Raw genomic sequence first — 27,087 nt, forward strand, 5'->3', positions numbered from 1 at the left:
TTGCAATTTATATTTGTATCGTATTGCAATCCCTCAAAGTGAATAGAACAATATTAAACGCATGTATGTATGTAAGTATGCATTTCGTACACACAAATGCTTCATATGGTTAACCATTGTGTACAAAATGTTTATATTTTAATTGCCAATTAGAGTAAGATTTATTATTATACTAGTATACATATATAAAAAGTCTAAAATATTTTCCTTTAATTCCAAACTGTTCAAAATAATAAAATGGAATTGTACTATTCATTATATTTCAATCCGGATTTGATTAGTTACAATCGGGTCTATACAAAGAATATAATTTAAAGGCAGAATCTGCTTTATTGCTAAACATTTTGTTGAACGTAAAAATAAATTTAATTGAATCTATAACAGAGGAACTAAATCTTTAATAGTACTCGTAAAAATACTTCATTTTGTAACCACATTTAGTCAGTTAACCCCGTTTCTTACGTTGATATTCGTCGTAAAACAAATTGTAAAATTTTGTATTATGGCAAGTATTTCCGTCATACGTAATAATTGATTTGTGACCATTGACAGGCAATTTTGCAATTTTAATTAAAACTAGAAACTAAAAAATATTCGGATAGAAATTGGATTTCCTTTGGAAAAAATTTGTTTCCTAACATGGAAACAAATTTTAAATTAAAAACACTGGGAAATTAAGAAATATGTCTGTCATCTCTTAGTTTGTATGGCTTACTTGCGAAACACACATTTCCCATTAAGATTAAAATATTTAGCTGGTCAAAAATGCCGATGAATTATAACGATCGTTTTATTTACGATTATTACAATATAAGTATATGAGCTCAGCTAGTTTACACTCAAATTTATCTATCTCGTACCCTCTATAATCTTGTAACTCGAACTATATATTTTTCGGTTAGCGTTTCAGAATATTTTTTCATATTTCTGCTTTAGTTTACTAAAGCGAATATCTCTACCTAGCTCGAACTTATTTCCGACATTTGCAGAGTTTATGATGTAGAAATTCTGCTTTTATATACATTTGAAGTAAAAAAGTTTCAGTCAACTTACATATGTCGATTGAATTTCTCCACGACAATTTGATTATAAAAACAAAACCTGATGAAATTCAGCATTTTCTCAGTAAATTTTATGGAGTTAATTCAATCAGTTTTTCAAATGTTTGTTTGATGGATCGTTTCCCAAACTTATCTATTATTGGAGTGTTTTTTAAGACATAACTCTCAGCTAGTTTTATTAAGCTTTGAAATATTTAAAAAAATCTTTTTTTAATTGAATGATAGCTACCCGAATGCTCATTATTGTGTTATTGTGAGAACGAACAAAAATTTGCGCTCTGTGAGCCAGAATATATAGGGTGATTCAGAAAGCTATACAACAACATATATCATTGGTTAGAAGATAGGAAATTGGTAAAACTTTTGTGCCAGCAAACTGGGTACCAGATCTCAATGGTTTCCGAGTTCCAGGGGTTTTAACGAATTTTCACGAAATTTTTACTTATCCAAGGTTTTTGTATTAAAATCAATTCTGAAAAAGATAGGAACTTCAAACAAAGGGTTTCTGAGAGGCCTAGTAAAGGGCGTAAAATAAACATGTTGCTCGATTCTGTATTTTTTATACATTCGATTCTGTATATCTGTATACAATTTTGCCTAGCTGCTTTAGCTTTAATTTAAGTTCTCAAGCATTAAAATTAAATATAGCACAAAAAGCATTTCTAAGTGAAAATTTTAAGGCCTTATTTTTCACTAATTTTTATTTTTATTGATTTTAAGCGCTGTAATTAGCAACTACAATTATTTTTTGATGACTAGAGTCACTCGAAGAAACACAGTTGACATTTTGAAGAGCCGTTATTTCGATAAAAAATCTGAATTTTAAGGTTTTTATTCAAATGTAACAAGTAATAATAAAATTGAAACGAAATTTTATACAAACTTTTAACTTGAAAAACAAAAATTGATTTTAAAAAATTTAAAATTTTTGAAAAGAAAAACTAGAATTTTGTATTACGAAAAACAAAAAAAAAATCTAGTACCCAAAAATTTTTTTTCGAAACTTTTCTTGGTAAAGAAAATTGATAGGTTTTTTATTTTTCCCAATTTTTGTAAGAAATGGTACCTATATGGTTTGAAATTTTTAAATGCATTTTTCTCACGTTGGGTGCAATTTAAAAATTTGAAAAAAATATTTTAGGAATCTAGACACCATTTGGCATCTGAAGTTATTAAAATTATCCAGCTGGAGCGAATTTTTGAAGACATGCCATATAAATTTTGAAGAAAAAATTTTTTTATAGGAAAATTTAATTTTTTTTACAAAATGGAGTTTGTAAATGATATTGTATGAAAATTATAAAGCTAATAAATAATTAGTAAATAATTTAATGGGATTAGTAAATTTTAAACATATTTCTAGAAAAACTTAAATTTTTTGAATAAGAAATATTAAATTGAATTTAATTTTAGTTTGTGGTTTTTGTACTATATCTTCTGTACTATAAAAAATTTTATAATGTCTGAAGACTTAAATTAAGGTTTAAGCAACTAGGGAAAACTCTATTAAAAAACAAAATTCAATGTTTTAAAACATTTCTTACGAAATTATCCAGTTAGAAAAAACTGAAAAATTAAAACAGGGGAAAATTTGATTTTCTCTAAAGTTCGAATGTTTGGTATTCCGAAGGTAGATAAAATGCAGACAAATATTATAAACCCTTTACAAGGCCTTCCAGAAACTTTTTGTTTGAAGTTCCTATCTTTTTCAAAATGGATTTTAATACAAAAACCTTGGTAAAGTAAAAATTTCGTGAAAATTCGTTAAAACCCCTGGAACTCGGAAACCATTAAAAACTGGCACCCAATCCCGAACAAAAGTTTTAATTTAGTAAAGTTAATGTTTATACTGCGGCCAATTTTACAACCACAACAGTACAACGCACTTATTATTTGTTATCTAAGTAACAAATAATAAAGTTTGTAAATTTTTTAACCAAAAAAAATTGCTTAAATTAGGTACATAATTCATTAATATGTAGTTAATACATAATTTACTTCTTCAGAAAAAGATTTGCGAATTATTTGCAAATTACAATTTTGGAATGGAAAAAAAAATTTTAAACTTTCATATATTCGCCCATAAAATTACACAAATAATTTTTATTGGTTTGTTGACATGGTTGGTGCAGCAGATCCACCGCACCTCAATTAGCATAAATGTGCCGCATGTATAATTGCACGTGTAAAAGAAAATCTACATTATTAACGGATTTTTAAGGATACTTTATTAAAAATTCAATGACAACTTTATAAGGATAATTTGATTGCAATCAATTGTGCGTGCTCTTACGCCTAAATTTGTACTGAAAATGTGTGTTTCTCTATATTTCCTCATCTACGTGCATATTATGAATACATATTGTATAACGAAGTTTTCATTTTAATAATATTTTAGAATTGTATTGGAATTATTCAATTTTTGGTGTATTTTAGTTAAGGGTGATACAATAATAGCGTCCATTATATTATGATTTTAACTATGTTTTATTGTAATAAATAAATACCACTAACATCCGAAGCCTTTGTGTGAAACTACAATAAAAATTACCATTTTTATTTTAAGCAAATATTGACATAAATTCAAATCGTACTGATTACAACAAGCGTAATTAGTAAATAACCTTGTCCACCACGAAGTTATGTACTAATGACGAAGTTCAAATTAATTTGAATTTAAGAAAGATTTATTTTTCTGATTTTATTGAATTTAATAAAATCAGAATTTCTGAGTTATTGAATTCAAAACTGTTTTCCAATTAATCTAACCAACCAACTTTTCCCTAAAATTTAATTTGCAAAAAGTAAAAATCTACCAAAATACAAAATTTACAGTTTTCTTAAAATTTCTACAATTTTGCTTTGAAATTTCTACATATTATAAAAGAACAGCGTACTCATGTATTAGCAGACTTATTTGATTTTTCAAATTTTTGAAAGGTCTACAAGATAATTTCTTATTACAGATTTCTTACCCAAAATGCCACATTTTTTTACTTTGCCTGATTTCAAAGTTTACAATCACTTTAAATTTCTTATTACGGCGAATTATAATTACGGTAATACAATATTTCAAAAATCAATATATCAAAAAATTTATTTTAAATAAATTGACGACTAATAAGGTAACACTGAAGCTGGATAATAATTATATTATTCTGAATTCCGATTGACAGTGACTGATTACTTGACTAACCGAATAGTGATTTTGATATTTTAATATTGTTTGTGCAGTAAGGCTGATTATTTTATTACGGGCACACAAGTGAAATGGAGAATAGTTAAAAAATTCAAAAATTATCTTTATTTTAAAAATAATTAACCAACAAAATAATGAATTTTTTCATTTTTCAGATTTCTTGACGAAATTTTCCAGATTTTCTTTGAAATCGATTTGGAAACTCTATAAAGGAAATACAGAATGCGATCGATTTGAACTGATCGGCTCATATATTCTACTCGTACATAGATATATTTCAATGTTAGTTTTATTACAATTATTTGAAATCTCCTATTTTTAGTTTATTACTTTTGTATAGTACACTTGGTTGGAGTCCGTAAGTTTAAATTCATATACTTATTCAATTTTAAAGCTATTTTAGACAAGAATTTGATAAATATTTTTTCTACAAATCTCATTAATGTAATCTAATAATGAAAAAAGAAGAAAAAATAGAAAGAAAGAATATTTTGAGAACAATAGTAAATTACACAACATAGATAATGAGACTTGCTTATAATGCTAACATACCTAAATATATAGGAAAAATAGTAGATACCAAAAACATAACTAATAAAATAACTGGAATTTTAAAAGGAACTTAAAGTCTTTGTCTTAAAATTAATGACGGAATCAGATATGGTAAAAATTACAAAAGAATTTTGTTGTTTTTTGTTTTTATTAATACTTAAATTTATTTTAACTTACAGCACCATAACCTAAGAAAATTTATAAGAATATTATCGTCATAATGAAAATTCAACTATGCTTTTCTTGTTTTTCATTAAACTGATGAAAATTTAAAAAAAAATTTTTAAATAAGTAGATAGTTAACATAAGTATACTGGGTGCTTCGCATAAGGTGACAAAATATTTCAGTAATAATTCTTTGATCGATTTTCAGCAAAAACTTATATGGTTGGAAGGGAGGATGCACATATGCAAAAAGATTCCAGATTCGGAACCATGCGACATAGAGTAACCAATAGGCGGGTGCTTTCTCCCCACCTCCACACAGTTTTTTGCTGGAAATTGATGAAAGAATCATCCATAAAATTACGTATTTGCCACTTTATGCGAAACACCTTGTATATTTTATACACATATATATATATATGTGGACAGCAACTAATTAGCACACATACAAAATCTTTAAATCATTTGCGTTCTGTTCGTTTCCGTTTTCTGGTATTATATCTTATGATGAGCATAATGACTCTTTATAATATGTTGCAACAAATTTTGTTACATTTTATAAACTAGCGCCTTCAATTTTTAGAAAAAAATTAGATTATTTGTTTACGTTCTTATTTTTGAGCCGCAACTAATTAGCACACTTTATAATTTTGCAAAATCAACGTGGTTCTTAAAATTTTTAAGTGATAATTTCGACATTTTGGTTCAGTTGGATTACTACAAATCTAATTTGAGTGATAAAAAGAAAAATAATTTCAAAACTTCTGTAGTTATTTGGAATGAAATGGGTAAGTCGAAAAGTTGTAGACCTGAGCAAAGAAAGACTATATGTAAATTAAAAGAAGAAGGTTTTAATGTTTCAGAAATATCAAAAATGCTTAAGCTTGCTAGAAAAATGATTTATAATGCGATTAAACATGTTAACATACATATTTCTTATGAAAATCAGAAGAGAAAACTGTGGCCGAAGAAAACTACTGCACTTTAAGATAGAATAATAGTGAGATATGTAAAAGGAAACCATTGTCGCTCCGCCTCTTAAATTCAAAGAGTCTTAAAAAAGTTCTTATCGAGTTGAAATTGGCAAGATACTACTAGATGACGATTTCATGATGGTGGAATAAAATGTTATGTTTCAAAACAAAAGACTTTTGTATTAAAAAAAGAACTGTTTAAAGAGATTAAGTTTTGCGGAGTAGCATATCGATGAACCCCTTTCATTTTGGAAGAAAGTGTTATGGTAAGTCGAAAGCAAGTTCAACAGAATGGGTTCAAACCGAAAAGTAGCTGTATGGCGTTTTAAGGCTTGTGAGCTTAACCCAAAATATACAGCAAAAACAATAAAGCATTGGAGTGGAAATGCTAAAGTTTGGGATTGTGTGCCACGATGCGGTACAAATCCAAATGTATACATTAAGTAAAATTTAACTCAATATTTGTAGTTGGAAATTTCGAAAAATACGATGGTAAATCAGGTAGATGAAGAAATGTCGATGTCCTGGACCTTAATGCATGACAACGACACAAAACATCCGGCAAGGTCAGTAAAAAGATTGTTAAAAGATGAAAAAATAAATCCTTTGAATTGGCTTCCCACAAAGCCTCGACCTCAATCTCATTGAGAATTTGTGGAATGATGTTGACAAGATTGTAAAACAGAAAGAAGTTAAAAATTTACGAGAATTATTTGAAGAAGTTCAGAAAGGTTTGAAAGCGACTCCTGCTCAAATGTGCCACCGGTTGGTGGAAAGCTGGCTCACACGACTTGCCGAAGTTATAAAGGACAAAGGCTACCCTACTAAATATTTATTTGTTAATATTTGAATAGCACATCACAGTGGTTAAAAATGCGTTTCTTTTTAAGTGTGCTAATTAGCTGCGGGTTGAATATTCTTAATTTTTGATATAAATGAGTTGTTATATTGAATTTTTCAAAATTTATGAAAATAATTTTCTTTTTATTTATTTAGCATCTATTGAAGTTTTTAAAAAATAAAAAAAATGGATAAAAATCCCCAATTTTCAAAGTCAAATATACGTTGTTTTACAAATTTTGCATAGTGTGCTAATTAGTTGCTGTTCACTGTAAGTGTATAGTGAATGGTTTTTTATTGAAAACATCTTGTATAAAATGTTGCAATAATATATGCTTCAATCTATTTTTATTACAAAGGAAATCATATTATATAATTTGTGTGGTCGTGATTGAAATTTTCAACTTATCTACTCTCTTAAGAATATGCGCTTATATTGTATATAATATATTTCATATAAATGCATCAAACATTCATAATTATTTTCATATTTATTATATTAAGTACTACCATATACATTATGTGTTTGTGGAAATATGCAATACTTATAAATATTGTTAACAAAATTGTATCTAAAAAATTTTACTTTAAATTGACCTAAAGAAAACTGCTAACTGCTAAAAGGTGTTGCTTACAACATATACGTATATACAAAAAAAAGATAAAAATAAGAGTTATAGGTTTATTAGAACAACCAATTGATGGATACGATTATATGGTATTTTGAAATCTTAAAGTACTTACAACTGGTTCTTTTAAACTTCAAAAAGCAAAAACCAAAAAAAAAAAATTAAAGAAACGTGAAATTATAAAAGAATAAAGCAGGTCTATATATGCCCATCAGGTTTTCATTTAGAGCAAAAGTCGTGAATAGTAAATTAAAAAAATATTTTTACTACTCACTTAAATAAATTTCATTTTGTTAAATTCATTTTGCTATCGAAAATAAACACTTACAAGTATAGGGTGTGATATGGCAATAAAATAATTTCGCTTAATACAAAGTGTTTAAATTTTTTAATTGAGTTAAGTGATTAAGTTGTTACAAATTATATCTTGTATTATAATTAATTAGTCCTTATGAATTTGGTCTAACATAAATGCCATAGAAATTGGACTGGTTTTTTAAAACGCATATATTTTTTTTAGAGAAGCTAAAATGATGCCAATATTCGATAATAACAGTGTGGATAGTATTCTACTTTTATTGCTGAAGAGAGATATGGCCGAACTGAGTACACGTCCGGCCCCACCCCTGTGTTCATTTTAGACCCATCAGTGTACCAGACACTAAGAGTTGTTTAGGAGATAATACTTCTGTATAGAAGTTACACCGCAGGAGACAAATGCCCGGGATGGCTATCACTAGAAATGGATCGCTATCAACGAAAGCCTAATGAGTGTCGTGGATCAATTTCTTATCGCTACATTATCGTCAGTAAAAAGTCGGTAGTCCCGCACGATGTAGAGGTGCAACGTTGGCAGTCCAACGAATGCCTCCGCATTACCTCAATAACTCCCGCAGACAAACCAACCTTTGAAGCCTTGCCATCTAGGTTTGTACGCCCACTTGTTCCACCTTGCGGCACCACACCGCAGACGCATAGGCAATAATTGCCCAAGTAAGGCCTGCGTATAACCTCAGTGCTCAAGTCTTGGACTAATGCCCCAAGATGCATACAGGTTCTCAAAAAGCCGCTGTTGCTCTTTCGATGATCCTGTCTATATTAGTATTCCAGGAGATACGAGCATCCAGAGTTACCTCCAAATTCTTAACCTCCCTGGAGTACACAATGCGTTCATCAATCAGAGTGGGACTCGTTAATCGTTCTCTGCTCCTATATTTTGTGAAGGCAACCAATGTGCTCTCGCTGGGATTCATGTAGAATGAATGGAGAGTAAGGAAAATTTTAAAAAATATATAATTTGGCGACTTACAATAGTCATGGCGACTTACATGAATTCATCTTTTTACATAATAAATTTACAAATGTTAATAGCAGGCCGTAATTATTTAGTTTCCAATATATTTTTAACACAATACAATAGTATTGTGTTTAGAATTACTTTAGCGAAGCAACAATGATATATGAGGTATAATATATTTACGTATGTAACGTACGAGTACATAGATTTCATTGAGGATATCATAAAAATTATTTAACATAAACGTTTCATAAATAATCATTAATCTACCACCATATATACATACACAATATATGTACATATACATAAATTATTTCAAAAACTCTGAGGCTAATTTTCAACTATGTTTTTGTCTTAGGTGAAGAAAGAAACATTTAATAGCATTTTTTTCTTCCCTATTACAAAAAAATCCAAACTAAAACTATGCGCAATATTTTCTGTTTTATATGTAAGTAATATGAGAGTATTATGCATGTGCAACATACATAATTTTATTTGTATATTATTTTATCTACATTATATTAGTATACAATGCCCAAATTATTGGCAGTATATAGCAGTACGATTACCGTGTACAATTGAATTTATTACACAATATTGTTAATAGAAGATGCTTTTTTCTCAATTATTTTTAATATTATATAAAAAATCTTAATAACAAATAATTGTTTCTCTTATAATTTGTTAACTGAGAAAAAAACGACGGACCTTGCACTTAAAACATTTTCTATAAAGATTTAATAGTCGTTCAATATAAAAGCTACAAAGAAAAGCCTTTTTTAAAAATTTTATCAATCTCAATATTTCAAGGAATTTTTTTGAAATTGAAAACGGAAATTTATAATTAAAAAAAAAAAAATTTACAAATTTATAAAAATTTCAGCAATAATTATTTTTGACAGAAAAGGAGGGGCAAGAGTACGTTCTTTAATATATAACATCGTTATTTAATTTAAAACACAATAGTGTTCTTACTAAAATTGGTATCAGCTCAATAAATGTTTCGTTTTGAAATTTAATCGAAAATCGGGATAGAATACGGTGAAACTATTTTCAAAATAATCCTGCAAACTAAATATTCTATAATTATGCTAATTGCATACGCAAATATTGTACTATGTTGAATATATGTACACATGTACTCGTACATAAACAAATTAAATGTAGTATTTCTGTTAAAAAATCATAATTTAATTAAAGATCAAGTAAAAGGGCAATACGCTAATAATTTTTCAATGCTGAAATTAGACTAAATATAGTTGAGTCAAAACAATGGTTTGTAAAGTAGCACTTTTCCCTTCAACAAGTAGAAAATACACTGCTTTTAAAAGCAATTTACTTCATATTAAAATTATTTCGTTCATATACCAAAATAATACTGTCTATGAGTATATGAAATTTTTCCATACAATTAGAATGAGCAAAAACAAAATTGAAAGAAGCATTAACATAATAGTTAAATTGGGCTGTTAAGTAAATGAGTTTATATTGAAATTTGAAATATTGGTTGTCGAAAATTCAAATTTTACAAATTTCGTCAGACTACAACTTAGAAGAGTGGGTGCGGAGGTGGAAAAATATTTTCTACTAACAAAACAAAATAAAGAAAAAAGAACATTTTTGATAACGGTTAATTTATGATATGCCATGGCAAAAAAAAAGCATGTCGGTATCTTTTTGCGTTTGCGGAATTTAAAAAATGTTTGTGATTTCGTTCCAACTAATAGTCAAAAATTGTATTTTTAAGTCTTTGAGGAGCTATAACTTTTGCAGAGAAGGAGGGGAGGATATGGGTAAATTTTTTTTTCCATAGACATAAGTTTCTGCTAAAGATCTATTTGTGTATAAAATTTTAGCTTCCTATATTAAATGATATAGAAGTTTTCTAAACAGACACGCGAACGGATAAATGGACAGGCAGTGCTAATTAGCACCTTCTTTTCCAATTTTTTTTTGGAAAAGTTACTAATCAAAAATGTTAACTGATCTCTTTTTTAAAGTGAAATTTTTAATTTTCAATCTGTTCGGATCTCTATCAAAAAAAAATTTAATAATTAATGAATATCTTTTATCCTTGAAATTCTTCATCCTTTATTAAATATGAATTATGTATTTCCTTAAAAAGACCTTATTTACTCATACAAAATAATTTTTCGCTTAAAAAACAACAAGGAAAAAAAATTTAAATTCTAACACATGCTACGATTTTCGTTTTTTTTTTTACTTTTCTTCTCAAAAATTTTATTTTTCATTAAAAAAAAAAAAATAAAATAACCCGGAAAATTTACAGACAAATCCTTCTTTGTCTGACATTGAAATTTCCTTTTTTCGTTTTTTGTTTTTGTTGTGGTACTCGTATATGGGAAAAAAATTTTTTTTTACAAGACAATTATAATCTCAACAAATCCGAGACCATTAAAGTAACAAAATAAAATGGCTAAAGATTTCTAACGACTTATAATATGAAGGCTACAATATAAAACAAAATAATGAACCATCCTAATCCTAATCTTGGGTATTTTCAATCAATGATCTTTAAAAATTTCTCCATTATTAAAGTACACACATACTGAAAATATAGAAAATATGCAAAAAAAATTGCAATAATAGAAGAGAAAATATTATTTTTGTGCTTGTTTTTCTAGAAAAATTAAATAAAAATCAAATTTATCCCGGTACCTAGTTGTATAATAAAATAAAATTGCTGATGGCTGATTGATAAATGACGCGTATCGTAGTAACTGTATCAATTTTTTAAAGAAGGTATAATAAGTAGGTATATCTGTATGTAGTCTATTCCATTGTTTTTCGTATATTATAAAATGTTCGTTCTAAGAAATAAAATTAAGATAGAAAATAACAGCAAATTTTAAATATAGAAGCTGATAATATAAAAATATGAGATTGCAGCCTCAGCGTTATTGCATCCATATAGAATATTTCAGTAAGCAATAAAAATGTTGTGATAAAAATTACCATTAACATATGTACGTCTACATGTAATCAATATTAGTAGATTTAGCCTATACCTAGGATTTAATTCGTGAAATAGTAAAGTGCAATAAAATTAATCATTTCGAAGATAAAGGCACGAATATTTTCATATAATAACTTTCATAATTTAATTTCCGTTAAATTTTAATAGACTCGTATTATATGGATCAAAATTATACTATACGCTTATAGTTTACGTTTCTGGTTATCTAAAAATGTTGCTATACATACATAAGTCATTTTCTAATTTAAATTTTTCGAAAATATCGGAACATTTTCTAACTAAATTAATGAATTATTTCCTTCCGAAAATAACAAAAAATTGCAACAATCTTATATTTTTTTTTTTGTGAGTCATTCTTAAATTCTATTTCATTTTCAAATAATTAAAGCTTCCTTAATTTTATTGGAATTTTTTGTGATTCTTTAAAATTATATGAATTGAATAAACGTGAAATAAATCACAAAAGTATGACAAGAAATTAAAATTTTTTTATATTTTAAAATAATACTAAGAATACTACTTATACACACTTTTGGAATTTTCGTAAAAATTCAATTAAAATTGTTTTTTTTTTCTGAATGAATGAAGTTTTTAAAATGAATGAATGCAATTTTATAAAATTCAATTTCATTGAAATTTTTCCAAAAAAAAAAAAAAATTAAAAAAAATATTGTAAGAACATGAAAAAAAAAGAACTATATAAAAAGGAAGCTTTTAAAATTCTCACGTTTCAATTTTTCATTAATTCTCAAAAATAGTTTTCGTCATTTGAAGAGCATTTCCGTTTTATATAAGTGATTCTGATTGGTAAATCAGTAATTGATCTGAAACATTCATTAATAATAAAAATGTAAAGGAATTCATCTTTAATTTTAAAAATAGATGAAAAATATTTAGAAATGAAAAAATTTTTGGGTATTCACTAATTTTTTTTTTTTTTCATTTAAAAAATTAGTCTTACCGATTTAATTGTTTTTTAGAATTTTTGTGTCTCAGGCAGATATACAATTTTTAGTTTTATAAAATCGTTGTGCGTACATAAAAGAAACTAAACTAATTCGTAAATGCAAACTTAAAATTAAAAATTACAATCAGTTTGTAAAAAATTAAAAATTGTTTGATTGCTTAATTGAATGTGATTATACACTGTTGCATGTGTTCGTGCTTGTATAAAAATTAAACAGTTGTAAAACTAAAAATTAAATGTCCCACTGAGCTCTAAATCTCTTGATTGAATTTTATTCAAATTTATTGAAATTGGTTTAATATTAGCATAGTTTTTCTAGTATACGTTTTTCCAACAGTAATGGTTTAGTGTAAAAGGTTATATAAAGCGCAATAAGAAATTAAATTCCAAGTTTTCGAAATTCTTAAGTTTCCCTATGAAATTCTCAAGTTTCTCTTTCAATAAAATTAAAAGATAACGGTTTTAATTTTCTAAAGACCTTAATTTAAAGGTCTATATATTTTCGTTAATTTGTTATTTCCTTGCTTAGGCTTTCATATTTCACAGCAATACAATAAAATAGGCTATAAATAGTAATACTTTAAGAGCAATACAATAAAATAGGCTATAAATAGTAATACTTTAAGAGCTTTATGACCCTATTTTCAGATTAAATTTTTTGTTTAATCGTCAAATATTACCATTTTGTATTTTCTTACTCTAATTTTCTTATATTTATATTTGTTAAATTTAATGTGAAACAATACCATGGGTATAATTTATATAATGTTGAACTACACCATATACATATACTTGTAGTTCTACTGATACATTTAATTTTAAACCATGTGAGATTTTGGAATTTTTTAATTTTTTATTTAAAAGATATTAATGATTTTTTAATCTTTTAAAATTATTGTTTTTAGATTTTAATCCTAAAAGACTAAAAAAGTTTCATAAAAACCAAAAAATAAATGATTATTCGGCAACTCTTAATTGCATTTCCAATATGTATAAATAGGTATGTAATAATATTAGAATAGTTCTACTTTGATTGTGGCGCTATAATTAAAAATTATTGTGTCGAAAAAAATTTCCTTTGAAATGGAGCTTTAATATTTAAAAAATGTGAATTGAACACAAATAAAAGATGAAAAAAAAGTCAAAGAAAGTTTAAAACATTTTGATTCTATAGATGAGAGGAAGCAAAAATATACATAATATTATATATATACATATATATACATATGTACACAGTGCACTCAAAAGCGTTTGAAATTATATTTTTGAATATTTGAGACTATCGATTTTGTTTTCTTTTTTTTTGTTTTTTGAGGAAAGAAGACATACAAGCAGCATTCAGATTGCAATGCATCCTCTTCTTGATTAAATAGTAATTTTTTGCTTTGTATTACAACTTGAGACAATATTTTTAATTTTTCTGTCTTCGCCCCATATTTTGAGAAAATTATTACTTTAGAAATTTGGAATTTTAATATTATTCACTTTGATAATTTATTCAAAGGATGTATAAATTAAATTTTAATTATGTTGGTGATCATGAGATTTTTAGATATAATTTAGTAATATTTTGATTTTTACATTATTCTTTGAAAATGCATATGTATGTATATAGGTACTATATTTATACTTAAAAATTTATAATTAAGAGAAATCACCTTGGCATCGATATTTAAAAAAAACTTTTTTAGTGTAAGAATTAGTAGATGGAATCTAATGTGTGTATGTATGTACATTGTTGGGAAGAATATGGTGTCTTAGCAATAACATATTAGCAAATGAAATTTTAAGAAATTATTTAATGTTGAGAAAAGAGTGAAATGGAAAAAGTTCATAATTTAAAAAATTTGGGATTTCATTTAATCTTCATGCATTTAATGTCAGGTCCCCTTTACTTTATCAATTGCTATGTAGGAGTCGCATAAATTAAATTAATAACCTAAATTATAATTTTTTCTGTTTAAAATGATATTAAATAATTTAAGCCGATTTTCACAATCCACATAGAATAGACCTATTATTCTACCAGCTATTACCTTTAGCTTCACCTTTTATTTATTTGTAAAGAAAAAAATTCTTATTCTATTTAATAATTCAAATAAACCTTTAAAATTAAAAATTTTTCTCAAACAAACAACTCTTTCATACGAGTTTTTGTTACTCTTGATCAACTTACATGAGCATTATTGCTAGGCCCCTGATCACTATTACGTAACCCTCTGCAGAGCTCGCAAAGCCTCGCCCAAGCAGGTTAGCATTAAGCGGCTCACAACCTCACAGCCACATAGCAAATGTTTTGCTGTCTTATTTTCTTCCAAACAGAGGCGACACAGCTCATTCTTCACTTTGAAAATCCTTTTGAGGTGAACCATAAAGAGACAATAAAATTATGTCCAGAGAACACTTGGGTATGATTTACATATGTATGTATGTATGCATATTGTAGATGTCAGATAAATTTACTAAATCATTCATGACTTTGAACTATATGATAGCATTCAGTCAGGAACAAGTAAATTTTATCCACAATCCAGTTTGAGCTAATTAAAACTTTCTTTTAAATTCAATAAAAAGACCACACAGATATTTTATATTTCAATGTAAATAATAATTGAAATTTTTCAAGAAAATTTATATGTGGAACACTTTTAAACTTCAAAACCCTTTAAATGTTGAGTTCCTTAACTTAAGTACAAGAAATTATTTTTATTAAAATTCTAATTTTTATGAATTCTTTTTAAGAATTGAAACAGTCAGATAAAATACGTAAGTACGCAAATCATATCAGCTAGATTTGACGATGTGTGAAAAAAAAACAATTATACGAAATTGCTGTATTCATTCATAAAATTAAATCATACTTTGATTAACTACAATATCATGAAAGAAAAATAAAGATATTGAAATAATTGCAAGAATAACAATACCTATAACTTCGTACAATAGGACGTCACAATACTAATATAATTTAATTGGACTCGTTTTTCTTTCAGCTCATCAGTTTCTGATTTGATCAATAAGATATGATTTTGACTGAATACCTTAAGATACTAAAAATTTGTGGTATAATTATTATTTAAACAAATGAAATATAGTACTAGTAAAATGAAATACAAAAAAAATTATTTGAAAGTACTTTTTTCTAAAATATTTCTAGAATCAAAATGCAATAAAAATAAAATATTCTGGGTAAATTATTGCCTAATGGAAAGAACTATAATTTTCGAAGTACGATCGATGTTAAACTTTTATTAATCACGTTTTTACATAATTTTAATAAAAAAATATTATCCAACACTGTCTATACAAAATTATCTTACAAATAGTTTTTTCATCAGAATACACAAAACTTGATTTAGTTCCTTTATTTAAATAATCAATACTTACCTTTAGTTCCTATGAATGATAGTAATCAGCCTACTTTAATACTAAATTGGTACTCGTATAATTTTTGTGCTTGTTTAAATTTTCTGTTTACGAAAAATGTGCTGTTTTAAAAGTTTTTGGAATTTTGAATTGATAGAAACGTAAAGGCTTAGAATGAAAATATTTTATATTGTAACTGGAACACGTACCTTCTGGTATTGGAATTTTGTCTTGAAAGAATATCAATTAAAAAATGGCGAACATATTGTACATAACCAATAAAAACCTTAATCCTCATACTACAATAGTTAGTAAAGAATAATACAGGCGCCCATTATTTATACATAAAGCATCAATATTGCATAAGGAAGTCCTAATAAAAAGCAATACTGTTTATGTTGAGCATCTATCGTAATCTCTGTATCTAATATAGCTAAATCCATTTTCAAATAAATAAAAATTCTTAAATTCAGAACAACTGAAGCTACACTTTTGGAGGACTTTTTTATTATATTCGAATTATTCTACTAAGCATTATCAATTTAGCGCTAAAACATGATTCTCAGCTGTTTGTTAATAAAAAAACATAATAGTGAGTGCTTGAAACATGTAATAGTGAGTAGTTTCTACATATTTTAATAGTTTTTGAGAAAAAATTATCATTATGGTAAAAACCTATCTTATTTATCTTTTAAATCATTTCATTTTTATTTATATTCGCCATAGTATTGAGTTCTGTATCCCTTAAAAAACGTATACAGATCTTAATATATTTCTGATATTCTGTAACCCACGGAATGCCAATTTTCTTTTATAACAATGTACATATACAAGGACTAGTAAGATTCTTCTTTTACTTTCAGAAGTATTTAGAATTCGAATATATCAATTGAATTTTAAGTATACGGCTCGAAAGCACGTTTGCAACTTATTTTTTAAAAATTAGTGTAAGTGTACTTGAGTAAAATAGGAAAATATGTGTAATAACATATTTTGTTTCTTTTTTCTTATCTTTTTGAAAATCTATTTCAAAATTTACTTAGCTTTTCAATTTATATTCTCAAAATTATGGCTATTAAGAATATTATACTTTATTCTCTACGAAGCAGTTACATTTTTTCACATACTAAAAATCCTGAAATATGTATAATTATTAAAGTTGATTATTGCTATTAAAAATGTAAGTTTTGCTTCTAAAAATTAGCAGGTTTTGATTCATCATCGAAATTATGAACATTTTAAATTTTCAGTTTTTTTAAAACTAGTTTCAAAAGAAAAACGTTAAATGTTGTTAATTAAAAGAAAGATTTTAAAAATTGAATTAATCAAGAATTAAAGAAGTAACAATTATTTATAAACATTGTATTTAACTATTGTATCTACATTATATTAATTATTACAATATAAATTACAATTTATTTCACATGGTAATATGGCGTTTACACAAACATTTTTATAATGACAATATAAAATATTGCAATATTTTTTCACAATTAAAAATACAAATTTTTAAAACAAAATTGGTATTTATGCACTATCACTGCTACTCTTACTATCACAAAAAATATCTGCTTTAGAAATGTTGTTATATCTTTCTTGAACTTTTTTCCACTGATTAACTTTTTTTATTTTGGTTTGTGACAAAACAGGATAATTAACTTCTTTACAACCTAAACCAATAGTACCTTCATTCGCAACTACTTTAATCTAGAATCAAAAAAGAATTATTACATCTTATTAAAAGTAAATTCGAATTTCTGAATCAATTAATTACAGGCTCCACTAATCCATCTTTATCTTTTCCCAGACTTTCACCCTCCTTCCATCCAAGTTTAGAAAGTAATTTAAAGCCTTTGTTTGTATTAGCAATTTGTCTAAAATTATTAATTCTACTTGAAACAAAACATAGGTTAGTATTGAAATTTGAACTTACGTTTCTGTTGAGGCTATTTCAGTTTTTTCATGTTGGCTTGAACTTCCCACTTTTGCCCTTCGATCTGAAGCTCGATCTTTATATTTTTCAGATAGATTTGATTTTTTTTCCGTATATTCTATATGAAAAAAATTTTATGGAATAAAGTTCATCCAAAAAAAAAATAAAATATTTAATAAAATTAACATACTTTCGTTTTCTAACCCATAACGCTTTTGCAATTTTTTTAATTGTTGTTTGTGGCTTAACAATTCCATTTTTTCAACATCCCTTGTTTCTATTAGAAGGCCAGGCTCACAAAGGCCACATGTTGTATTACCAGAATGAATATGACACATAAGTTTTGTTTGAGATATCTGTAAAATACTGCCGTGAGTAATATCAGTCAATTCGCTTTCTTGCTTAGCTGATGAAATACGCCTTCCGTTTAAAAGGGTTCCATTTCTCGAGCCCAAATCTACACATTGATAAATCTCTTTCTTTTCATCATAAGAAAATTTCAAATGAAACTATAAAGTAAATTTAATTGTATTGTAAGTATGCAAAATTTTTTTATAATTTAAATTAAGTATACCTTAGAAATATTTATGTCTGGCAACACAACATCGTGATTCCCTTCTCTCCCCAAGGTTCCGCCTTTAAATGTTACTATATATAATGTTCCAACTTTTATTTTGTCTAAATTAGTCTCTTGAACAATAATACGTAAAGAAGGCGGATATTTTTTCGCGATATCTGTGAAATTAATTTTTAATTAAAAAAAATTAAAAAAAAATTCATACCATTGTTTCTGTTATTGCAAAAATTAATGATTTTGAAAAAGCGGATTTCTTTATACATATGCTTTAAGCAAAATAATTTCTTTACCTTGAATGTGTGCTATGTCATAATTTTGAACATTATCTTTTTCACTATCAGAGGAAGAAATCTCCCCATCTTCCCTATTTTCTGGCACAATAAAGTCGTCAGAGTCATCTTCACTTCTGTAAATTTTTCGTCTTTTGTTTGGCTTCCGTTTCAAACCTCGCCTATTGGATTTACTTAGTAAAAAATCTTGTTCTCCATCGTTTACTATCCTTTCATCACCGTGATAGTTTCTATTGTAATCATCATTTTGTTGTTGAGCCTGGAATTGTTAAAGAAATCCGCGTTTTCATCTTTGGTAGCAGTTTTATAGCTTACCTAATGCGTTTGAACGCATTTTATTTAAATTTAGTTGAGAGAATTCATTTATAAATTGATTTAAAGTATTTTCATGAACCTAAAATTAAAATATAAAGATTATTATTAAAGAAAAACATAAAAAAAAAATATGTACCTGATCTATTTTGCTGCTTTGAGGATGAATTTGAGAATGAAATTCAAATTCATTTTTATCTTGATTAAATTTATAATAACAACCAGTATTTCCATCATAATATAAACCATATTCCTGAAACAAAATAATTTTTATTTATTTTTTTTTTTTGTAACTTAAGAAACAAGTGTCCATAACATGCATTGTGTTTCTTGTAAATCATTTAAAAAGTGATTATTTTGTGCAATAAATATTTGATTTGAACTGTATTTTGCTAACATGATTATTTATGTTTCATAGATATTACTATAGTTACAAAATATTTTGCTAAATTAGTTATGCTAGTTATATTACTCAATTACTTTAGTAAATTTTATTAAACTATCGCTTATTATGTTTAAAGCATGAATTGAAAGTTAACCTAAACCAATTTTAAAACTAACATGATTTCGAATCTTAACCATTTTTTTTCGGGTTTCAATCACCCATATCAAAAATACTATCGAAATTGGACACGTTTAATATGTATAAATAGCTCTTACTGCATTGTAGTAATAACCAGTCTTTTGATCATAGTATAAACCAGAAGTGGGTTCATAAACAAAACCATTTTCATTTTGTGTTGTTTCTGCTACTTGTCGGATTTCATCAATAAAGTTTACATTATCATTCAATTTTTCTAAAATAATTTAATTTTAGCATAAAATCATATTTAAAAATGTCTAAATACCATTTTCTTTTTTAGTTAATTCTTTCTCTGAATTTTTGCTTGACACAAATGACGAATCGGATTCATTGAAATTTGCTCCTGTAAAGCCTTTTTTAATTTTTCTGTATTTTTTTTGCTAAAAATAATTTGAGGTTAGGTTTGAAATTTTCTAAACTGGCTCAGGAACCATCATTTACCCATATTTTAACTTTTTCTTTATACTTTTTTAACTTTTTTTCTCTTTTTTCTACAAATTTGTGCAAATTTTTCACATAATCGATAATTTCTTTGTAATCCATTTCTTTCAACTTTTTCATATTTTTTATAACATAGAATTTTTCTTTTTTATCATCCTTGCTGATAGCCTCATTGTCAGTGCAAGAATTCATTTTTATATTACAATTTTCAGTTAAATTAATTAAGAGTTAAAATAAAATTAATTTTAAATATTCTACGAAATTAGATGTGCAATCAAAACAAAATTATTCATTTACTTGTCATTAAGTGTCAAGTAGACAGCGCTGATAAATCAATATTATTCTGTTTTACATTTCAATGAAATTTAAAAAAAAACGCAACCTACAAAGTGTGACAGTAGGTATGTTCCTGGGCCCCGAGAATGTTTTTCTATACCATTTAAGATGCAAATCACAAATTCGCTAATACTTGCGTCGATTTTTCGATAAACTTCAATTGTTAAATAATTTGTTTGCGAATGGTGTTTCAATAAATTTTATGGAAAATTAAATTTTATTGAAATTCAAAAATTTTTATTGAAATTTATTATTTATTTCCTATAAATTGATTTATTTTGTTTTTTTTTTCAAAACTTTCAGTTCTAAGTAAACCAAAAACCCTCACAATTTAAAATCATCACTGTTGCTTAAATATAATGCTGTGCATACAACTTTTTACTTTTTTAAATAATAAGTACACTGAATCCTTCACTTTTATATTTTAATTTTGTAGAATTGTCAAATATTTTAGTAAATGCTAGTTAAAAAACGTATCTGCGTTAGCAACTATATTTTTGTGCACATTTATTGCAAGGTGCCATTTATTTATGCATTGCAACTCTGATGCGCACAGATTGGCGATGCTCATTTTTACATGGTGGAGCCCTTGATCCTCACAAAATAAGGTGATATTCGAATAAAATTTCGGAAAAAAACTTAAGTCATAAAATAGAAATTTTGTTTTATTTCAAAAATTCAAACTGGAAGGGATTAAAAAACAATATTATAACTATTCCAAAATCGCGAGAATTAAAAATTCATTAATAAAACCTTATTCTACTAGACGCGTCAAAGTTGTGAAGTTTTTTTGTCTCATCGCACTTTTTTTGCTATTCTACTGGGCGCGAAATGTAATGTGGCAGAAGAAGCGGAACTCCAAATTTTTTGATGTTAAAAAAGTTAGAAAATTGTTTTCTAAATAAAAGTATAAAAAACTATAAGTAACAAATAGTAAATTAGAAAAAGAAAAATATTTTCGATCTTTTCTCGGTTTTGGGTAAAAGCAGAAGCAAAGTGATGAAGAAAATTAGGAAAATAAATTTTCCATTAACTCTATTAAAATTTGAAATTACTGTCGATTTATTTTTACACTGAAATTAATCAAATAACTCAATATTGCTATTAAAATATTTAATTATACTTATATCTTCTCCATTTTCTTTAAATTTGATTTTTTAGCAACTTTTTTATATCTCTTTAAAATATGGCAATTTTCAAAAGTACGTCTAGTAAAATAACATTATAGACGCTTTTTGAGACAAAATATTGAAACCCGCGTACATAAAGTAGCAAATTTGTTTGAATAAGGCTGAGTGATTAACCGTAACTTTTACTGAAGAAAAAGTGTTTAAGTAAAGACGTTAAAAATTCAAGATAGTTCAAGTGTATGAGACAGAAACTGTATTAGGAAAGTAAATTTTTGTTAAATTGTGAAAAATTTAATGTAAGGTAAATCAAAAATGCTAAAAATTTTTTGTATACCGCTGGATTGTTTTTTTTTTTCATTCCTATGTATGCATATGTAACATGCATGTGGTTTCCTAACGATATACTGCAGGTTTAAGAACCATCTAAGTAAACTGTGCTTAAGAACTGAAGAGTCTTGCATGTTCTGTGTTAAATTTAAAGGAATATGAAACTTTTAACTTTGAGTGTTGTTATTTAAATATGGCATGTGCAATAAATTCTGATTCATTTTTTACTAACCAGTACGAAATCTGCAAATATTTCTCATTAATAAGAAAGTCATTCAAAAGGTTTGATAATAAAATATAACACATTTATATAACTATGTAGGTTTACACCTTATTATACAATATATTTTTTTTTTATGTACTTTGTACCTATTTATTTATTTACAGCAAATTTAAATATTCAAAATTGACCACTTCAGTACATGTAAGTATTACTTATGTACAAAGTAAATTATTTTTTTAAAATGTAAAAAAAACTTTTAACTTAATACAATTAAATTATTTCTTAAACAATTTTTATTAAAGCTTTGTTAAAATTTCACCCTTGTTGTCGATTTTCTCTGTTAATATCATCATTTTGTGGTGGCAAAATATTAGTGGTAACATTTTCGATTTTATTTTCCTTCTTCTCTTGTTTTTCCTGTTGTCTAACTAAATCGTAATATAATCCTCTTTTTAACATTAATTCATCATGTTTTCCCATCTTAAAAAAAATAATTTGTAAGTTCTTCTGTACTTAGATATAAAGTTTTAAATTCGAAAAAAAAAAATACCTCCACAACTTTTCCTTTATCTAGTACAACAATCAAATCTGCATTTCTTATTGTCGAAAGCCTATGAGCAATAACTAATGTAGTTCTATTAATAATAGCTGAATCTAAAGCTTTTTGTACTTCAGCTTCGCTTGAAGCATCTAAAGCGCTTGTTGCTTCATCTAAAATTAATACTTTTGGTTCTTTAACTAGAGCACGAGCAATAGCTATTCTTTGTCGTTGGCCTCCACTCATTTGAATACCACGTTCACCAACATTTGTATCGTATCCGTCAGGTAAAGAACTTACAAAATCATGACATTGTGAAAGTTTCGCTGCTTCCATAACCTAAAATAAGAATTTATAATCTCTAGCCATATTTAAAAAAAAACTAATTTTAAATAACCTCCTCTTCAGTAGATTTAGGACGGCTATATCGAATATTTTCAAGTACTGAAGTTGCAAATAAAACAGGTTGCTGTTCTATGAAACCAATAACTTCTGTTCTTAACCAGTACGGAGATATGTATTTTATGTTATAGCCATCAATTTTTATTGTTCCACCAGTTGGTTCATAAAATCTTTCTAAAAGGGCAGCTATTGTGGATTTTCCAGAGCCGCTAGCACCAACTAAAGCTATTGTTTCACCAGGTTTTAATGTTAAATTAAAATCTTTTAATATAAGTTGATCACTTCTTGTAGGATAATAAAATGACACATTTTCAAATTTAATTTCTCCTTTTAAATTATCAGGTGGAATTGTGTAACCCTTAACTATATCAATTTCGGGTTGTACAGCTAAATACTATAAGGAATACAACGTACAAAATATCTTAAATAAAATTTGGATAACATTAATACATACTTCAAATATTCTATTGCCAGCTGTCATCCCTCGGACCATTGTACCTAATAAAATAGATCCTTGTGATAAAGATCGTTGTACCCCTTGAGTGGCAACAAGAAATGCCATCAGTTGTCCTGGCGTTAGACTATCTGTTGACATTAAGTGACCACCCAAAAATAAAGTTGTTAAAACCATACTAAAATTAGTGAATTTTTGATTTCAGATTAGAATTTCTAATTAGTAATATAATTTTAATACCTTATATAATTTTCTTTACCTGTTTAAGAAGAAATTAGTTAAACCTTGAAATATTGCAATACCGTAACCTAATTGTTGCGATAGCTCGGCAGCATTATTAGTTTCTCTATTAAATAATTCACATTCAGTGAATTCCGATGCGCAAGCTCTTACAGTTCTAATATTTGATAGAGCTTCTTCACAAACTGATGTTGCGCGTTCCGACTTCAGATAGGACACATTTTATTTTTTTAATTGTGGAATATTTTCAAATTAACTTACTTGGGCCTGTGATTTTTTACTTAACTCTCGAAGCTTTCTACCTAGATAAGTCATAAAAGTTACCACTAATGGCACAGATGCTATAGCAATAAAAGCCATATGGGGTGATATAAGAAATAATGAAACACCACCTCCAATTAATTGAGCAGCACTTCGAAGACCTTGAGATATGAATTGTTTAAAACTTGATTTGAAATCCTGAACATCAGCCGTAAGTCGATTCACTAGTTCACCAGTTCTATTCTTATCGAAAAAACTTAAATCTAAAAAAAGAGTAAATTCAATGTTATGTATTAAATTAAAAAACATTTAATTAATTTTCAGGTGCCTACCCTGAATGATGATTTGTTTGAATAAATCTTGACGTATTTTTGCAGCCATTTTTTCCCCTATTCTGCTCAGTAATAAAATATATAAAAATGTAAAAGATGATTGCAAAACATATATGCCAAGTAAATTAGCTGCTGGGCGACTAACATCACTAAGGAATGTATTAGAATGCGGATCTTTTACGAATGTGTTAGCATATTTTGCTAATGTATTGATAAGATCTCCCAATAGGTTCGGTATTTTAATGTTAAAGTATGCTACAGCTAAAGCTGACTAAAAAATTAATAATTTTTATATTAGCAAAATATTTTTATTGCTTTCGTTTATCATGCACATACAAGTATAGCTCCAAGTAATTCCCAAAAATATGGCTTTAAATATTCCCAAAATTTTTTCCAATCAAATTTAACATCCTTATGTTCATCAATTCCAGTCTGTATGACACCTAATTACAATGCATATTTACTAATTAAAATACAATAATATACACTATTTCAAATTGTATTAACCAGATAAACGATCTGCTTCACAATGTACAAAAAATCTGTTTCCAACCTTGGCACCTAGCCCAAGGGAAATACCGAATCCACTTAAAAGTATTTGTTTCGTATTCGATCGTCCAACATTCTCTGTATTTTTACGATTTTTTATATTTTTTGTAAAATTTTTGTTTATTTTAAATGATTTAATTATATCTTTGGCAGTGTTAGGTAAATTATTACTAGGAAATCTGGATATATTCAGTATTGTCCTAAAAGAAAAAGCGAAAAGTAAATAGCTTCATGTTAATATCAGTTTGAACTTTGTAATAAGCATATACCAAAATAATTTTTAAAATCAATTCACAGCATTGATGACATAATTACCTTATTTGTGTTAAACTTAAAGATAATAAATACACTTATGATGTAACTTACCTATGAATCTCGTTTTTTCCACAGTTCGAAATTAACAAACGCAACATTTTAATAAAAAAATATGTAAATATAGGTAATTAAATTAACATAAAAAATTTTGATTTTCTCTTAAGGGCTCCGGAGTTAAAATATCACATAACTAGAAGGTTGATATAGCCAATTTGATCAATACGTTTTTTTTTTGTATTCGGTATGTCTTGTACTAGTTAAGAAAAGAAATAAAATAAAACCAAAACGAAATATGTAATTCAAATGTCATTGTCAAATTGTATCTAATTTGAGAGAAAAACAAAAAAAAAAAACAAAATAAAATTTAGCTCATCGAGCTTTGTTGTTATATTTTTAACTTTATGAATGAAAACAAACAGGTGAAATGTCAAATTTCAATGAGAATGTTTGTGCAATTGATTGTAGTGAAGTATTTATTTACATAAAAATGTAAACAATTTGTAACAAGGCATTTCGTTTTCTATTATTCCTACCTTTTGGTGAGTATCTGTCAGCTGTTCGGAGAAACAAAATTTGTAGAAAAATGAAATATTCGAAAAATGTTTTCTATGGTGAGTTTCAATTCGTTTCGGTTTGTGTATAAACTGTAATGAAACGATAAATTTTTCTTTTTAGTACAAAATTTAAAATATGCATTTTAATTGCAGTTATTTATAACTTGTTTTATAAGAGTAATTTAAAAATAAGCAGGATAAAAAGGATGATCCGCATTTCTAAATAAGTAGTTGAAAAAACTATGTGTTATATATTTTTAGTTTCAGCAATAAAGTGAAGAGCACTTACTAAAATTGAAATTTAACGTTAATTTGGCCTTATTAGCAATGAAATTTGAATTGGTGAATTAACTAGAAGTAGGCTATAATTAAGGGTGGAACTTAGGTGGTTTGTTGTTACAATTGTAATTTTTTTATACTATCACAACTGAAATCGGAATTGCAGGAATATTGTACGTATTAAAACACAATTTAAATTTGTTGTAAGAAAATGTGGTAATTGCTGAATTAAATAAAACAATATTTATACGTTTAATATACATACATATTAAATTATTGATTATTGCCATTGGATAAATCAAAGAAGAGATAATAATGTTTGATAGGGTAGTATAGTGTTATTAACATTTAGAAAGGCAGTTTCACTAGTTGCAGTTTTTGAATTGTATATTAACACAAGTTGGAACCGTGTGGATAGCTGAATTTTGTATTAATACCATGTATATTGCTGCATTTTGTAAGTAAGGCCTACTTATACCATTTTATCATTCATCATAAAACACAATCCAAAAATCTGTTAATTAATCTAAACGAAAGTATATGTACATGTTTTTGATAAACCGTTGAATTCCCAATTTATCCATGTCTGTCCGTCTGTCTAATTGTTCTAGTGATAACTCTCAAACTGAATAAGTTAAATTTACTAAGTTTTCATAAATGATTAGTAAACACCAGAATCATATTTAAAGTGGATATGATCCAGACAATTTTTCGGGTAGCTGCCATACAATTTTAAGTGTTATTTGCCTATATTTCAGTTATAATTGTTAAAGTCTATATAGTGTTGAAAACTCAGGTAACTGAATATTATTATTCGGAAGCTGTGTTCGATAAAAGCTATTTAAATTTGTCGACTTATTGTATATTATTATAGTTTAAAAATATTAGAGAAACAATTGAAACTACAGTGCTGAAATAGAGAAATATCACAAACAAGTGGCCACAAATAAATGGCAGGAGTAT

At 26.7% G+C, this 27,087-nt stretch overlaps 2 protein-coding genes across 3 annotated transcripts; both read right to left on the bottom strand.

Moving 5' to 3' along the window:
• Window positions 1-17,408: 17,408 nt before the first annotated feature.
• LOC129611034 (angiogenic factor with G patch and FHA domains 1) lies at window positions 17,409-20,462 on the bottom strand. 2 transcript variants are annotated; one of them, XM_055523945.1, is made up of 10 exons: window positions 20,185-20,462; window positions 20,009-20,123; window positions 19,821-19,957; window positions 19,300-19,413; window positions 18,849-19,107; window positions 18,556-18,716; window positions 18,172-18,490; window positions 17,982-18,099; window positions 17,823-17,922; window positions 17,409-17,755 (listed from the first exon to the last, which is right to left on the bottom strand). In XM_055523945.1, the coding sequence occupies exons 1-10, from the start codon at window positions 20,374-20,376 to the stop codon at window positions 17,576-17,578; spliced, it is 1,695 nt and encodes a 564-aa protein (XP_055379920.1). In that variant the 5' UTR covers window positions 20,377-20,462; the 3' UTR covers window positions 17,409-17,575. The 2 variants fall into 2 exon arrangements, with proteins under 2 accessions (XP_055379920.1, XP_055379921.1); XM_055523946.1 differs by lacking the exon at window positions 18,849-19,107 and adding an exon at window positions 19,164-19,242.
• Window positions 20,463-22,257: 1,795 nt separating this feature from the next.
• On the bottom strand, window positions 22,258-25,557 carry LOC129610980 (mitochondrial potassium channel ATP-binding subunit). The gene is made up of 10 exons (XM_055523846.1): window positions 25,343-25,557; window positions 24,935-25,176; window positions 24,764-24,870; window positions 24,428-24,698; window positions 24,096-24,358; window positions 23,854-24,038; window positions 23,595-23,772; window positions 23,136-23,534; window positions 22,751-23,077; window positions 22,258-22,680 (listed from the first exon to the last, which is right to left on the bottom strand). Exons 1-10 carry the CDS (start codon window positions 25,387-25,389, stop codon window positions 22,516-22,518), a joined length of 2,184 nt encoding a protein of 727 aa, XP_055379821.1. The 5' UTR covers window positions 25,390-25,557; the 3' UTR covers window positions 22,258-22,515.
• Between the last annotated feature and the right edge of the window lie 1,530 nt (window positions 25,558-27,087).

The sequence above is a fragment of the Condylostylus longicornis genome, unplaced genomic scaffold, assembly GCF_029603195.1.
Source record: "Condylostylus longicornis isolate FDR11 unplaced genomic scaffold, ASM2960319v2 ptg000048l, whole genome shotgun sequence".
NCBI lineage: Eukaryota > Metazoa > Arthropoda > Insecta > Diptera > Dolichopodidae > Condylostylus > Condylostylus longicornis.

Excerpts from the sequence above, each read along its gene's own strand:
- LOC129610980 (XM_055523846.1), bottom strand. The coding sequence starts at position 25,389 with ATGTTGCGTTTGTTAATTTCGAACTGTGGAAAAAACGAGATTCATAG. Across the intron at positions 25,177-25,342 it reads GGAAAAAACGAGATTCATAG|GACAATACTGAATATATCCA; the intron begins GTAAGTTACATC and ends TTTTTCTTTTAG. Across the intron at positions 23,535-23,594 it reads CTGGCAATAGAATATTTGAA|TATTTAGCTGTACAACCCGA; the intron begins GTATGTATTAAT and ends TATTCCTTATAG.
- LOC129611034 (XM_055523945.1), bottom strand. The coding sequence starts at position 20,376 with ATGAATTCTTGCACTGACAATGAGGCTATCAGCAAGGATGATAAAAAA. Across the intron at positions 19,414-19,820 it reads CTGGTTATTACTACAATGCA|GAATATGGTTTATATTATGA; the intron begins GTAAGAGCTATT and ends ATTTTGTTTCAG. Across the intron at positions 17,756-17,822 it reads AAGATGGATTAGTGGAGCCT|ATTAAAGTAGTTGCGAATGA; the intron begins GTAATTAATTGA and ends TTTTGATTCTAG.